This window comes from Lampris incognitus, chromosome 5 (genome assembly GCF_029633865.1).
Source record: "Lampris incognitus isolate fLamInc1 chromosome 5, fLamInc1.hap2, whole genome shotgun sequence".
Lineage (NCBI taxonomy): Eukaryota > Metazoa > Chordata > Actinopteri > Lampriformes > Lampridae > Lampris > Lampris incognitus.
In genome coordinates this window covers 49,751,646-49,765,476 of record NC_079215.1, presented here as the reverse complement: position 1 = coordinate 49,765,476, position 13,831 = coordinate 49,751,646, and the positions used below count along the sequence as shown (strand labels likewise).

The 13,831-nt window shown below is 43.6% G+C and overlaps 1 protein-coding gene across 1 annotated transcript in view; it reads left to right on the top strand.

Annotated features, from left to right (window-relative positions):
- The window catches only part of LOC130113441 (transcription activator BRG1), a 39,438-nt gene that overhangs the window by 295 nt on the left and 25,312 nt on the right, over positions 1-13,831 (top strand). Inside the window, exons 2-14 of the mRNA XM_056281043.1 lie at positions 397-646; positions 918-1,050; positions 3,915-4,466; positions 5,416-5,514; positions 6,544-6,802; positions 7,050-7,176; positions 7,331-7,504; positions 7,596-7,769; positions 8,046-8,219; positions 8,325-8,372; positions 12,363-12,493; positions 13,429-13,486; positions 13,609-13,718. Of these exons, the coding sequence (XP_056137018.1) occupies positions 431-646; positions 918-1,050; positions 3,915-4,466; positions 5,416-5,514; positions 6,544-6,802; positions 7,050-7,176; positions 7,331-7,504; positions 7,596-7,769; positions 8,046-8,219; positions 8,325-8,372; positions 12,363-12,493; positions 13,429-13,486; positions 13,609-13,718 (2,255 nt within the window). The 5' untranslated portion in view covers positions 397-430. The remainder of the gene's footprint in view (positions 1-396; positions 647-917; positions 1,051-3,914; positions 4,467-5,415; positions 5,515-6,543; positions 6,803-7,049; positions 7,177-7,330; positions 7,505-7,595; positions 7,770-8,045; positions 8,220-8,324; positions 8,373-12,362; positions 12,494-13,428; positions 13,487-13,608; positions 13,719-13,831) is intronic.

The window sequence follows — 13,831 nt, the reverse complement described above, 5'->3', positions numbered from 1 at the left end:
TGTGCCACTCCTGCAAGCGCGGACTGATAAGATTTGGTGCAGCGCAGCAGTTAAGCAGGAAGACACTTACATCTCATGTGTTTGGACAAATTCATCCCAGATTTGGAAAAAAAAAAGACTGAGCATCCCTGATCCTTTGAAAGAAAAAAAAACGTAGTTGATAATACATAGCCTGCTTAATCATTTTTATAACAATAAAAATGTCTTGAGAGCACAATTAATTGCATAAAAAATGCTTTATTGGGAAGCTTACTTTTGAACCGGTAACTAACTGCAATATATACATAAAATAAACATAATTCTCTCTCTGTCTCTCCGCTCCTTTGTATCGTCCTCCCTTCCCCCTTCTCCCCTTATCTACCTTGTCTCTCTACCTCCATCTTTCTTCCTTTATAGGTCCCTGCTGCTTGCTTGGAGCAGGACCAGGGTAATGTCTACTCCGGACCCTCCCATGGGTGGCACCCCTCGCCCAGGTCCTTCCCCAGGTCCAGGGCCCTCCCCTGGGGCTATGCTTGGCCCCAGCCCTGGACCCTCCCCTGGCTCCTCTCACAGTATGATGGGCCCCAGCCCTGGCCCGCCCTCTTCTGGACATGCCCAACCAGGGCCATCCGGTTACAGCCAGGACAACATTCACCCTCTACACAAAGTAAGAAACACTAACAGTCCCACTGGAACATTACAAACAGCACTGGAGAACAACCCTCTTTCCTGATGTCTTGATTTGTGGTATTATTTGTGGTATTATATCTTCTTCCAGCATAAGAAATTGAAGCAGAACAAGAGCCACCTAAGCCAGTGGCCATTGTATTATTTTGTGTCATCCATTCAAACAGATCTGAAACACTGAAACCAGTAGTGTGGCATTACACCTTAGAGACTGTGGAATATACATATTAATGTTTTAACTTTTCCAACAGTCTATGGAGGGAATGCATGAGAAGAGCATGAGTGAGGAAGGCCGCTTCAGCCAGATGAAAGGGGTTCCTATGAGGCAGGGCAGCCACAGTGGCATGGGCCCCCCACCCAGCCCACTTGACCAACACTCACAAGGTAAGTATACCCTACACAGTACAGTTATATATTAACTTTGCCAATAATTGGAATATTTATTTACTGAACACATTTTAAAAAAGAAAAACAACCTGTGTGCTGTGGACCTGGTAAATAATTAGACATAAGACAATAAAAACAGATACAGGAGGCTTGTGAGCTCTCAAAAAAAAGCTACCGCAATAAAAATTCAGCAATCACAGTACCACAACAACCCCATCAAAACAGAAAGTAAACACACACCATATTCATGTATGGGCACATATGCGCACACACATGAACAGTCAGCTCACAAAGACCCAAAGGCTAGGGGGAAAAGAAATTACATAGGCAAGTATCAGTGGGGTGAGAGGTGGTGTTTGGGGTATATTTAATGCAAGAGGTAGCTCTACCCTAGAATAGTCTTTAGAAATGACGGGGAATAGCCACAGCATAGGCTGAATATGTGTGCAGTATATCAGCTGTCATGTCTAGTATATACCAGAGTAGCACTGTCTGAAACAGTAAGCCCGGTCATGTGATCTGAACTTGTGGTTTGATGCCCATCCCCACGCCAAGAGACTCGACTCACAATCCTCCGCAAACTATGGCGCTGTTGCAGCAAATGATATCAATTAAGCGTGTTCAAAAATGGCAGATGTCAGCAAATCTTCTGTGAAGTCCTCTCTCTTTTTACACGAATTTGTCTTGCCAGCTTTTATTTGTTGTTGTTATTCACATGGCTGAGAGGTAGAAAGTCAGGATTCAAGTTTCAAGTAGAATTCGCACACAGCACTTTTAAACTTCAGCCTGGACTATGGGACTACCGACAGGTACGTATCAGGTGACCAGCGACTTTAAGCAGCCCCTCGCACCCCTAACGTTTTGATTTTACTGCATACGGACATACGTATTAAAGATTTGAAGTAGGCCTTTTTCTTCCTTCTTTCAGCCCTTTTGCATTGCCATTTCAACCTGTGTAAGTTTACATGGAGAAAATTTACAAGTAAAAAGAAGGTACAGTGGCATCTGGGTTGCAAAGTATGCATCCCTAAAACAGTTAAATTTGTGTGTTCCGCCACACTAACCTGGGCAACGGAAAAGGCTAAAATTTTGCAGCTGTTTGGTCACTAATAATGTGGGATGAATGGTCCATTTAAACTGACTAGTAATTCAAAATATTATCAAAAGCAGTGCATTTTGGGATCAGAAACAATAATATCCACTTGATACAGAACATCTGCTGTCAATGCGTGCAGAGCTTGAACGCTAGACCTAAGGCACTGCAGTAGTTGTGGTTTGGACATTGAATACTTCAAACTTTCAGAGGCCTTCAGATGATAACACAACAACAGAGGAGCTGACTCAGACTTTATTAACAAAAAACTTAGAAATTTGAAGGTGCCTGGAGTGATGGAAAAACATTTTAAGCCTTTAAAAATCAGTACTACAACTTCACTAGACTCAGAGAGCCTCAGCTGGAGGAAATTAATCTAAGAGGACAGTGTGGCTATGATTAATAAGGCCACTTTTATCTCACTTAGCCAAACACTAGTTATCATTGATAGTCAATATTTTTGACTTGATGGCATCTAGGTAGCGTAGCGGTCTATTCTGTTGCCTACGAACATGGGGATTGCCGGTTCGAATCCCCGTGTTACCTCCGCCTTGGTCGGGTGTCCTACAGACACAATTGGTTGTGTCTGCGGGTGGGAAGCCGGATGTGGGTGTGTGTCCTGGTCGCTGCCTAGCGCCTCCTCTGGTCGGTCGGGGTGCCTGTTCAGATGGGAGGGGGAACTGGGGGGGATAGCATGATCCTCCCACACGCCACATCCCCCTGGCGAAACTCCTCACTGTCAGGTGAAAAGAAGCGGCTGGTGACTCCACATGTATTGGAAGAGGCGTGTGGTAGTCTGCAGCCCTCCCTGGATTGGCAGAGGGGGTGGAGCAGCAACCGGGACGGCTCGGAAGAGGGGGGTAATTGGCCGGATACAATTGGGGAGAAGAAGGGGGAAAATAATTTAAAAAAATAGATATATATATATTTGACTTGATGAGAAAATGACAGAAATGAGTCTCATCAGTAAGAGTACAAACATTTAGCAAAAACAGATAGTGGCAGGTATAGCTTGTTTAACTGTTAAGCCCATAGCATGTGAAACCCAGTTATGTGTATGTCAGATGTTATGTCAATACTGGCCAAGGTTTAAATGCAATGTGGTCTGGCTGGTTCGTAGGGAGTGTCTTCACTGCCCTCAGAGCTGAGCTCATCCTGGCTGTGTCATCTGTGTCAATCAATACAGATGTCATCGTGTGAGGCTCTCTTTCACAATCAATATAGATATGACCAAAGCTGGTTTCAGCTTACTCTAAATGCAGGATCAAAAACTGTTCATATCCTCGGTTCTTATGTGTGAAGATATTGGAGACCAAACTATTCTGCATCGTGGCTGACATCAATAAGGCAGGATGTAGTCAGCAGAAACAAAGTTAAAAAACAGCAGCAACAATGGCCTGGTGGAAATCTTCTTACAAGGGTGGCATGGTCCTGCCCCTGTGCTCACTATTCTGGGGGAATGCAGGGCTTTAAGTAAATCCATTACTTAATCCTTACCTTTGCGAGGGAGGAAATCAGACAGAGGTATTGAGAAATCTTGCAGCATTGCGTACATTGTGTAAAAGAGTTTGTAGAGTTAAAAAATAACAGGTTGGCATAATAGTGGTCTGGGAATAACTCCGACACCTTGGTTATACAGCAATCTGGTATATATATCTCCGGAGTAGTGATAAACTGCTGCCACACACTCAAGTATTAGTAGAGTTATTACATCTAACAGTCTGTTTACCTTACCCCCCCCCTCTGTGCCCTCTTCCTCTCTCTCAAGGCTACCACTCTCCATTAGGTGGTTCTGACCACTCCAGCCCTGTCCCCTCAAGTGGTCCTCCCTCTGGTCCCCTCATGCCTTTGTCTTCCTCTTCCTCTTCCTCTGGTGGACCCAGCTCTGCCTCTACAAACTTAGATGGCCCCAACACAGACCCACAGACCTTGGGCCCAAATAACCGTTCTGGACCTCCAAGTAATTCTGGTCCTGGCCCCAGCTCCGGTCCTAGTCTTGGAAGCAGCGGTCCCAACCTCTCATCTGGCCTTGGGACCAGTGGCCCTACTGGTCCTGGTGGCCCAGGAGGTCCCACTCCTTTCAACCAAAACCAACTCCACCAACTCAGGGCCCAGATTATGGCTTATAAAATGCTGGCCCGTGGACAGCCTTTACCAGACCACCTCCAGATGGCCGTCCAAGGGAAGAGGCCAATGCCAGGAATGCAGCAGCAGCAGCAGCAGCAATCCATGCCAAGCTTGGTTTCTGGTGCTGGAGGTGGGCCAGGAGGACCAGGTCCTGGTCCAGGACCCATGGGCACAGGATATGGCAGAGCTCATGGTGAGTGGGGCATGGGCTTTAGTATGGTATGACTAGTACTGGACAATAGGGAAAATACTGATATCATGATAATGATTTGGAATTTTGCACGATATCAATATATATCACAATATCTGCTTATATATGCAAAAATACCATGTTTAAAGATGCGGGTTTTGTGCCCCCCCTTGTGGACAAAAGCGGTAGCGTTTGGCGGCAGAGTGAATTAATTTTTCATAAACATTGCCTCTTGTCGCAAAGATGTACAATCTCTCTTTGGTAGCTTGTGCATTTGTTTTGAAGAAAAGACTGAGAGAGATGCGGTGGTGTTTTGGAAAAACAGCTTTTTGCAAGTTATACAGTGATGAGGTAATATATCTTGTTGCTAATTGTAGCTCTGTATCCCATCTGTATGCCACGAATTGTTTTTGTCAGATTTCACAGGGAATCCAACCCAGAGACAAGCATTGAATATAGCAAAATTGAATTGTCTCACTGACGGTCTCATTTGATTATGTTGGTCATTCAGAGTTAAATCTAGACTGATAACCAGTAACTAATAACCAGTGGAAAACTCCTTGTAGCAGCTTTAAGAATCTAACATAAGTTCATCTCAAGGAACTGTTTGGTAATGTTGAGTATGATATCAAACCCAAAGTAGCTTTCGAATAATACTCCCTCAGATATTTCAGACCTCATTCTTTAAGTGAGCTTTGTTAATAGATTTTTATCATGAATTTCCACATTAAAATTGTGTATCATGACATCACAAGATCTGAATTTCATATGGATTCAATACCATTAAAAGATGATAAACAATTTTGAATTATTCTCCAGCCCTGGGTACAAACCCAGTTCTAGAGAGACAAGGGTTTTTGGTTTGTTGATATTGAGTAGATTTCTTGTGTCACAAATAGGCAACAAACAATGTCACACACCCCTGAATTTGTTCTTGTTTGTTTTTCTGAAGGGATGATTGGCCCCAACATGCCTCCACCTGGTCCATCTGGAGTGCCAGCAGGGATACAGGGACAGAACCCTAATGGACCTCCCAAGTCCTGGCCAGAGGGTAGGCAGTACTTCTCTAAGATCTCTTGTAACCATCATTTTACTGTATGTTATTTAACTATGCTGAGTGAGGGCATCTGTGTAGCGTGGTAGTCTATTCCTCTGCCTACCAACATGGGGATCGCTGGATCGAATCCCCGTGTTACCTCCGGCCTGGTCAGGCGTCCTACAGACACAATTGGCTGTGTCTGCGGGTGGGACGCTGGATGTGGGTGTGTGTCCTGGTCGCTGCACTAGCGCCTCTTCTGGTCAGTTGAGACGCCTGTTCAGGGGAGAGGGGGAACTGGGGGAATAGCGTGATCCTCCCACGTGCTACGTCCCCTTGGCGAAACTCCTCACTGTCAGGTGAAAAGAAGTGGCTGGTGACTCCATGTGTATCGGAGGAGACGTGTGGTAGTCTGCAGCCCTCCCCGAATCGACAGAGGGGGTGGAGCAGTGACCAAGATGGCTTGGAAGAGTGGAGTAAACCACAAAGTTCTATTTTGGAGTCATCTGTCCACAGAAGATTCTCCTAATAGCCTTCTGGCTCATCCTCGTGGTCTTTAGCAGATTTTAGACAGGCAGCAATGTTCTTCTTGGAGAGCAGTGGCTTCCTCCTTATTATCCTGCCATGCGCACTGTTCCTGTTCAGTGTTTGCCTGATAGTAGACACATGAACGCTGACCTTAGCCAATGCAAGAGAGGCCTGTAGATCCTTAGAAGTTACCCTGGGGTTCTTTATGACCTATGAATATTAAACGCCTTGCTCTTGGAGGGATTTGTGTTGGATAACTCCCCTTAGGGATAGTAACCATGGTATTAAATTTCTTCCATTTGTCCATATGCCTGACAGTGGATTGGTGGGGCCCCAACACTTTAGAAATAGTTGTGTAACCTTTTCCATCCATGTTAGCATCAACACATATTTTTTTTCTGAGGTCCTCAAAATTCGCCTTTGATTGAGGCATATTTAACTTCCACAAACCTGTGTGGTGAAGACCAGACTTTATCTCTTTTTTCCTGCACCTATTCGCTCATTTCCTTTGCCTAGGCCCAATAGTGAATGCAGCGGCCCCCTCTAACGCCCTCCAGAAGCTGGTTCCCCCTCAGCCTACTGGCCGACCTTCTCCTGCTCCCCCTCCAGTGCCGCCTGCTGCCTCCCCAGTAATGCCCCCCCAGACCCAGTCCCCTGGCCAGCCAGCACAGCCCACCCCTATGATGCCACACCATGCCAAGCAGAACCGCATCACGCCCATCCAGAAGCCCTGTGGCCTTGACCCAGTGGAGATACTGCAGGAGAGGGAGTACAGGTATGCAAGCCATTTTTAAAAAATGACTCATTGTTAACTCTCCATATTTAGTTGATTGTTAATTTCATTTCTATTCAAAACTTTTATTTATGCAGCTGGTGTTGCATACTCAGTTTAACTTCTCTCACGGATGCGTAATGTTGGTTGTAGGCAATTAAAAAAAAACATGCACCAAATAAAATGCTCAAATTTGTGACTCGGACAGTAAAATGCATGATTAAATAATCATCATTCCTTGCTTTCTCAGGTTGCAGGCTCGAATCACCCATCGTATTGCCGAGCTGGAGAACCTGCCAGGCTCTCTGGCTGGTGACCTGCGTACGAAAGCTACGATAGAGCTCAAAGCACTTCGACTGCTTAACTTCCAGAGACAGGTGAGCCGTAAGTCAGTAGGCATCACATTATGTCATTGCATGTCAATCAGTGGGAAGGAATAAGATGGGCCTTATTGTCAACTTTGCATAATTTAATTTTGTCACAGTGATGAGTCTGTGTGTGTTTTCTATTTGTATGTCCATAACCTCACAGCTGCGTCAAGAGGTGGTGGTGTGTATGCGCCGGGACACAGCTCTAGAGACCGCCCTGGATGCCAAAGCCTACAAGCGCAGCAAGCGTCAGTCCCTACGAGAGGCCCGCATCACAGAGAAGCTGGAGAAACAGCAGAAGATTGAGCAGGAGCGTAAACGCAGACAGAAGCACCAGGTGGAGAATAAAACACAGCCATGGAGTTCTCCTCTTTACTTTTCTTCTCCTCTCCTCTCCTCTCTGTAACTTGCTCCCTCTTCGATTTCAGGAGTACCTAAACAGCATCCTACAGCATGCCAAAGACTTCAAGGAGTACCACCGCTCCATTACGGGCAAGATTCAGAAACTGACCAAAGCTGTGGCCACCTACCATGCCAACACTGAGCGGGAGCAGAAGAAGGAGAATGAGCGCATTGAAAAGGAGAGGATGAGGAGACTCATGGTGAGGGGAGATTGCGAAGGCACTACACAGATGTACAAGCACTGTCCACATATTTTCTAACTGTTTGCTGAGTAAGTTCACTCTTACAAGGAATTCTGTTTGCCTGGAAAACTCTGCAAATAGTGTGTTTCTACTCTTTAGTACGCATTTACTAAGGCATTGTTGAGGAATATGTTGCACTGATAAGACATTTTTTTTAGATGGTCAGCTTGCACACACACACATACCCACACACACACACACACACAATCTCAGAGCATCTGTTTGCTTTCCCAGGCTGAGGATGAGGAGGGCTACCGAAAACTCATCGACCAAAAGAAGGACAAGCGTCTGGCATACCTGCTGCAGCAGACCGATGAGTATGTGGCCAACCTTACAGAGCTGGTCAGAGCTCACAAGGCCGTGCAGGCCCTCAAGGAGAAAAAGAAGAAGAAGAAGAAGAAGAAGAAGGTCAGGAACAACCTCTTGGATTTTCTTACTTTATTTAGACTTTATTTAAACATTTCAAAGCGTGTGGTTTGTGTACTGATTTTCCAATGGCCTTTGATGTCACAGCTGGAGAATGCTGAAGGCCAGACTCCTGCCCTGGGCCCCGATGGAGAGGTGAGTAGTAGCCGAGGGGGTAGTAGTGACACTAGAATTGAGAGACGTTACAGTTGATACTTAAATTTACTGTAGATCAGTGGACCTAACCATCTGGTCAGTTCTCACCTCCAGCCCAAATCTAACACACCTGACTCAGAGAGTAAGGATTTGGTGAACAGCTCAGTAGTGGAATCAAGCATGTTGAATTAGGGTTGACAGGATGATAGCTCACCAGGAGCAGGGTTAGAGACTACTGTTGTAAATTGTACCTACTCACATAATCTAAATGTTGCTCACAATCAGGTCCTCAGGTAACCACACTGCTGGTTTTCTGTTCTGCCAGATGGTTCATTACATTCACCTGTTGTTCCAATTATTCCAGCTTCCAGTCAGGGAGGTTTTAGACCTGGAACAGGAGGTGACTTTAATGAACTACCTGAGTGTAATAAACCAACAGAATTAGAGACTGTCCAATTGTTATAGAGTCAGATATATTCAAATTGTGTACCAAACTGCACACTTTCAGGTTGTCAATAGGATTACATTTCTGTACTTTTGCATTTTTCCAGCCTGGAGCTAGAGACTCTGAACTTGTTGATGCATTTTGATCACCCTCAATGTCCCAAATAACTATGAACGTCCAGTGCAACAGCATAAAAACATACAATATTGAATTATTATTTGTTGCATTCTGAAAAGGTCATGGCACCATTACGCTGTCTCCTGCTACATATTACAAGCTCATCATTAGTGTGAATGCCCAGCATTCACACTATTGCTTTGCGGTTCTTTATTTATTTATTTATTTTTCTTCCACCCATTTTTTGACACTTTGTAGCTCCTTCATACTTTTAGCTACTGAAAGCATTCCACTATCATAATGTTCAACTCATTAAGGACATTAGTGCTCCCCTTTCAGATTTTTCATACCTTTTGAACTTTTTGAACTATTCAACTTTTTTCAGCCATTTTTTGAATGGAAGTCAATGGGGGACCTTTGTAACCTTTCCACCTCTTTTACTCCTTCATATTTTTAGCCACTGAAACCATTATGGTATCAAAATATTCATCTCTTTAAGCCCATTAAGGCTCACATTTCGGGTTTTTTGAAATCTTTTATACTTTTAGACATATTAAGCTTTTTCTACTTTTTCAAAACAATGGAAGTCTATGGGGAAAGGTTGAAACCCTCGTCTTGAACTGTATCTCCTCCTTCATTTTTTGAGCTAGAAACCCCATTTAAAGCTTAAACAGTTCAGGACATTCAGCTCTTTCAGAATCCTATTCAGATTTTAAAAATATTTTGTAGTTTTTGAACAATTCAGCTCTAAAGTTTAGCAATTCTGCCATACACTTTGCCTGTTAGAATGTTCAGTCCTATTGTGACATCACATATCAATTTGAAACTCAACTGCCAGCCTAATTACTGTCAACTCTCAACACCTGGTAGATTTGATCAGCTTCTGCCACTTCTTAACTGCTCTTCCTCCCTCTTCAACCTTCCAACCTTCCTTCCTACCAACCTTCCTTCCTTCCTACAACCTTACTACCTTCCTTCCTACAACCTTCTTACCTTCCTACCGTCCTTCCTACCTTCCTTCCCACAACCTTCCTGCCTTCCTACCTTCCTACAATCTTCTTACCTTCCTACCTTCCTTCCTTCCTACAACCTTCCTACCTTGCTTCCTACTGTCTTTCCTACCTTCCTACAACCTTACTACCTTCCTTCCTATGACCTTCTTACCTTCCTTCCTACCTTCCTTCCCACAACCTTCCTGCCTTCCTACCTTCCTACAATCTTCCTACCTTCCTTCCTACCTACCTTCCTTCCTTCCTACAACCTTCCTACCTTGCTTCCTACCATCCTTCCTACAACCTTCTTACCTTCCTACCTTGCTTCCCTACAACCTTTTACCTTCCTTCCTACAACCTTACCTTCCTTCCTACAACCTCCCTGCTATCCTACCTTCCTACAACCTTCTTACCCTCCTTCCTACCCTTCCTCTTCATCACTACCCTTCCTCTTCATCACTACCCCTCCTCTCATTCAACCCCTCCTCTCATTCTACCCCCCTCCTCTCATTCTACCCCTCCTTTAATTCTACCCCTCCTCTCATTCTACCCCTCCTCCTCTCATTCTACCCCTCCTCTCATAACAAATAAAGGCCGTTTCTTCTGATGTACTGTAGCTCTTTTTTCTTCTTTTAGAAGAACAATGTTCAGGTCAGGTTTTGCAGTTTAATGACCTAGGCCTACTTGGGGACTCTTTTACCAGCGGGGGTCACATATTTCAGACTATTCAAACCTTTTCCATACATAAACCATTGCTGCAAATGCTTGCAAGTTTTGTTACAGCCTTGTTGTGTATGTTTGTAATGGAACTGGGAGCACTTTGAAATCTTTGCACCACTTCCACTTTTTCATACTTTAAACTACAGAAACCATTCAACAATCAAACTATTTATGTATTTAGCACATTATGGCAAATTTTTCAGTTTTTTATACCTTTAAAACTTTTAAAATATTCAGCCATTTCACATTTCAGTTTCCAGGTATTTCAGGTAGGCTAGTGACTTTCTGACTTTTCCTATTTATCCATTTTCAGCAATGCTTTCGCGATTTCTTTCAACAGCTCAGCATTCACATGCTTTTTCTGTGGAAGCATTTTTCTAGTTTCATTTAAATAGCCATTTAGATCCATCCATCCATCCATCCATCCATTATCCAAACTACTTATTCTGCTCTCGGGGTTGCGGGGATGCTGGAGCCTATCCCAGCAGTCATTGGGCAGCAGGTGGGGAGACACCCTGGACAGGCCGCCAGTCCATCACAGGGCGACACACACACACACACATTCACACCTAGGGACAATTTAGTACAATAAAATAATTTTAAATAAAACAATAAAAATAACAAAATAATAACAAATAAAGCTCATAGAATAAATAATGATAAAATAAAAATGATAAAAAATCCATCCATTCATTATCCAAACCGCTTATCCTGCTCTTTTCCGAATATAAGACCATACCAGCATTACTGTGATAGTTCGCAAAAACTATAAAATGTCACACAAGTTTAAAAGTAGAAATAAAGCTCAAGTATATTCATGTTTACGTTTTGCAAGTTGTAACAGTCGGTAAGTATAAATGTAATGCCAAATAGTGCCACGGGGTAGCTCCTCCTTTTCGTTTCGTTGTGACGCACTAGAGTAGACCCGTTCTCAGTGCTGCTTCGACCGACTACCACAAGAACGAACTCTCACCGTAACAAGTCAAGTCAGTTTTATTTGTGTAGCCCAATATCACAAATTACAAATCTGCCTCAGTGGGCTTTACAGCAAGACAACATCCTGTCCTTAGACCCTCTCACTGAATAAGGAACAACTCCCTAACAAAAAAACAGGGAGAAAAAATAGGAAGAAACCTCAGGGAGAGCAACAGAGGAGGGCTCTCTCTCCCAAGACTGACATACGTGTAATGGATGTTGTGTTTACACAATTTACACAATACAACATTGAAAGAGGATAACAGAATTATAATGGAATTATAAAAGTTATGAAAAATATAATAATAATAATAATAATAATAGATATTATATATAAAATATATGCGAAGGACTGGTGGCCTGTCCAGGGTGTCTTTCCGCCTGCCGCCCAATGACTGCTGGGATAGGCTCCAGCATCCCCGGGACCCTGAGAGCAGGATAAGCAGTTTGGATAATGGATGGATGGATGGATGGATAACGCGCAGGATGCCAAACAGTGTCCAGATGCCACCGGAACAGCCCAGGACCCAAGCCATGCGACAAGCATCACCATATATAAAAAAAACCAAAACAAAACAGGATAACGAAAATTATATGGATTTATAAGATATATAAAAAGAAAATGGGAGGTAAGATAAAGTTCAAACAAAATCCAAAATCACTCTGGAAACAAAGTATTTCACTAGAAGTATTGCACATTTTTATCTTTCTCCTAACTTTATCTTTTGTTTCGCCCTCCAGCCTCTGGATGAGACAAGCCAGATGAGTGACCTGCCTGTGAAGGTTATTCATGTAGACAGTGGCAACATCCTGACAGGGACGGACGCTCCTAAAGCTGGACAGTTGGAGACCTGGCTGGAGATGAACCCTGGGTAAGACTGGCGACAGACAGACAGACAGACAGACAGACAGACAGACAGACAGACAGACAGACAGACAGACAGACAGACAGACAGACAGACAGACAGACAGAGAGAGAGAGAGAGAGAGAGAGAGAGAGAGAGAGAGGGTGGGTGTAAGAGAGGGTTTTTTTTGGGGGGGGGGTGGCTTCAATATGTCTGTGTGTTTTTAAGTTGGGGGATTTAAAAGGATGTATGCATGGTGATCATTTGGCCTTTTTATTGTTAGGAACTTTAAGGGAAACAATAAAACAATGATGATTTTTAGCATTCTCTCTCTCTCTCTCTCTCTCTGTCTCTCTCTCTCTCTCTCTCTCTCTCTCTCTCTATATATATATATATATATAATTGACAGCTTATGATTGCTTATGGCATGAAACAGGCTTGTACTGTCTCATCAAGACTTTAATTGACTTACTGGATTATTTGTTGAGCACTTTCCTTACCATTGAGTGTTTCTTTTAACAAAGTTATATATATATATATATATATATATATATATACACATATATATATACATATACACACACACACACACACACACACACGTTTGTATAATAACATCCATTAGTGGCCATAATACTGCTGAGCAGCTCCGTGTGTCTCTGATGCACTGCCAAAATTGTGTCCACTGCCGGCATCCCTGGCGAACAACCCCTAAATCACCTGTCGTTTTCACTTTATTGTCCACTAGTGACATCACTGGCAGACACTTTTCCACACATTTTCTGCAGCATTTCAGAGCCACACAGCAGACTGCTCAGTATTATGTCCGCTAATGGAGTGTTATCCATACAACATACAAAGAGAGATCATGTTGAAAATCGTGATTGTTTCCCAGAAGAGATCCTGTTCATGGAATTATAATTTTTCGTAAACTTTGTCTACTTGTACTTATGTTCATATAGTTACGAGGTGGCTCCACGTTCGGATAGTGAAGACAGTGAGGAGGAGGAAGAGGAAGAGGTGAGTTGTGACAACCATCTTTGTTGCGTTTCCCACTCAGTGCCTCCCCATTGGCTTCCCATTAGCGCCAATGGAGTAAAAGGTACCATTTATTGACGACTGCTAGTGCTGCCCCCTGACAGGAGGAAGAGGAAGAGCCTCAGCCCTCAGCAGCTCCAGTGGAGGAAAAGAAGAAGATTCCAGATCCTGACAGTGAAGACGTATCGGAAGTGGATGTCCGCCACATCATAGAGTGAGGCCAATTTTATATATTATTGCATTTATTGTTTCTGTAGGCACCACCAAATATTTGAACATTGAATCAAGTCATTGTATAGCAAATATACTGCCCCTTATTTTGCGGGA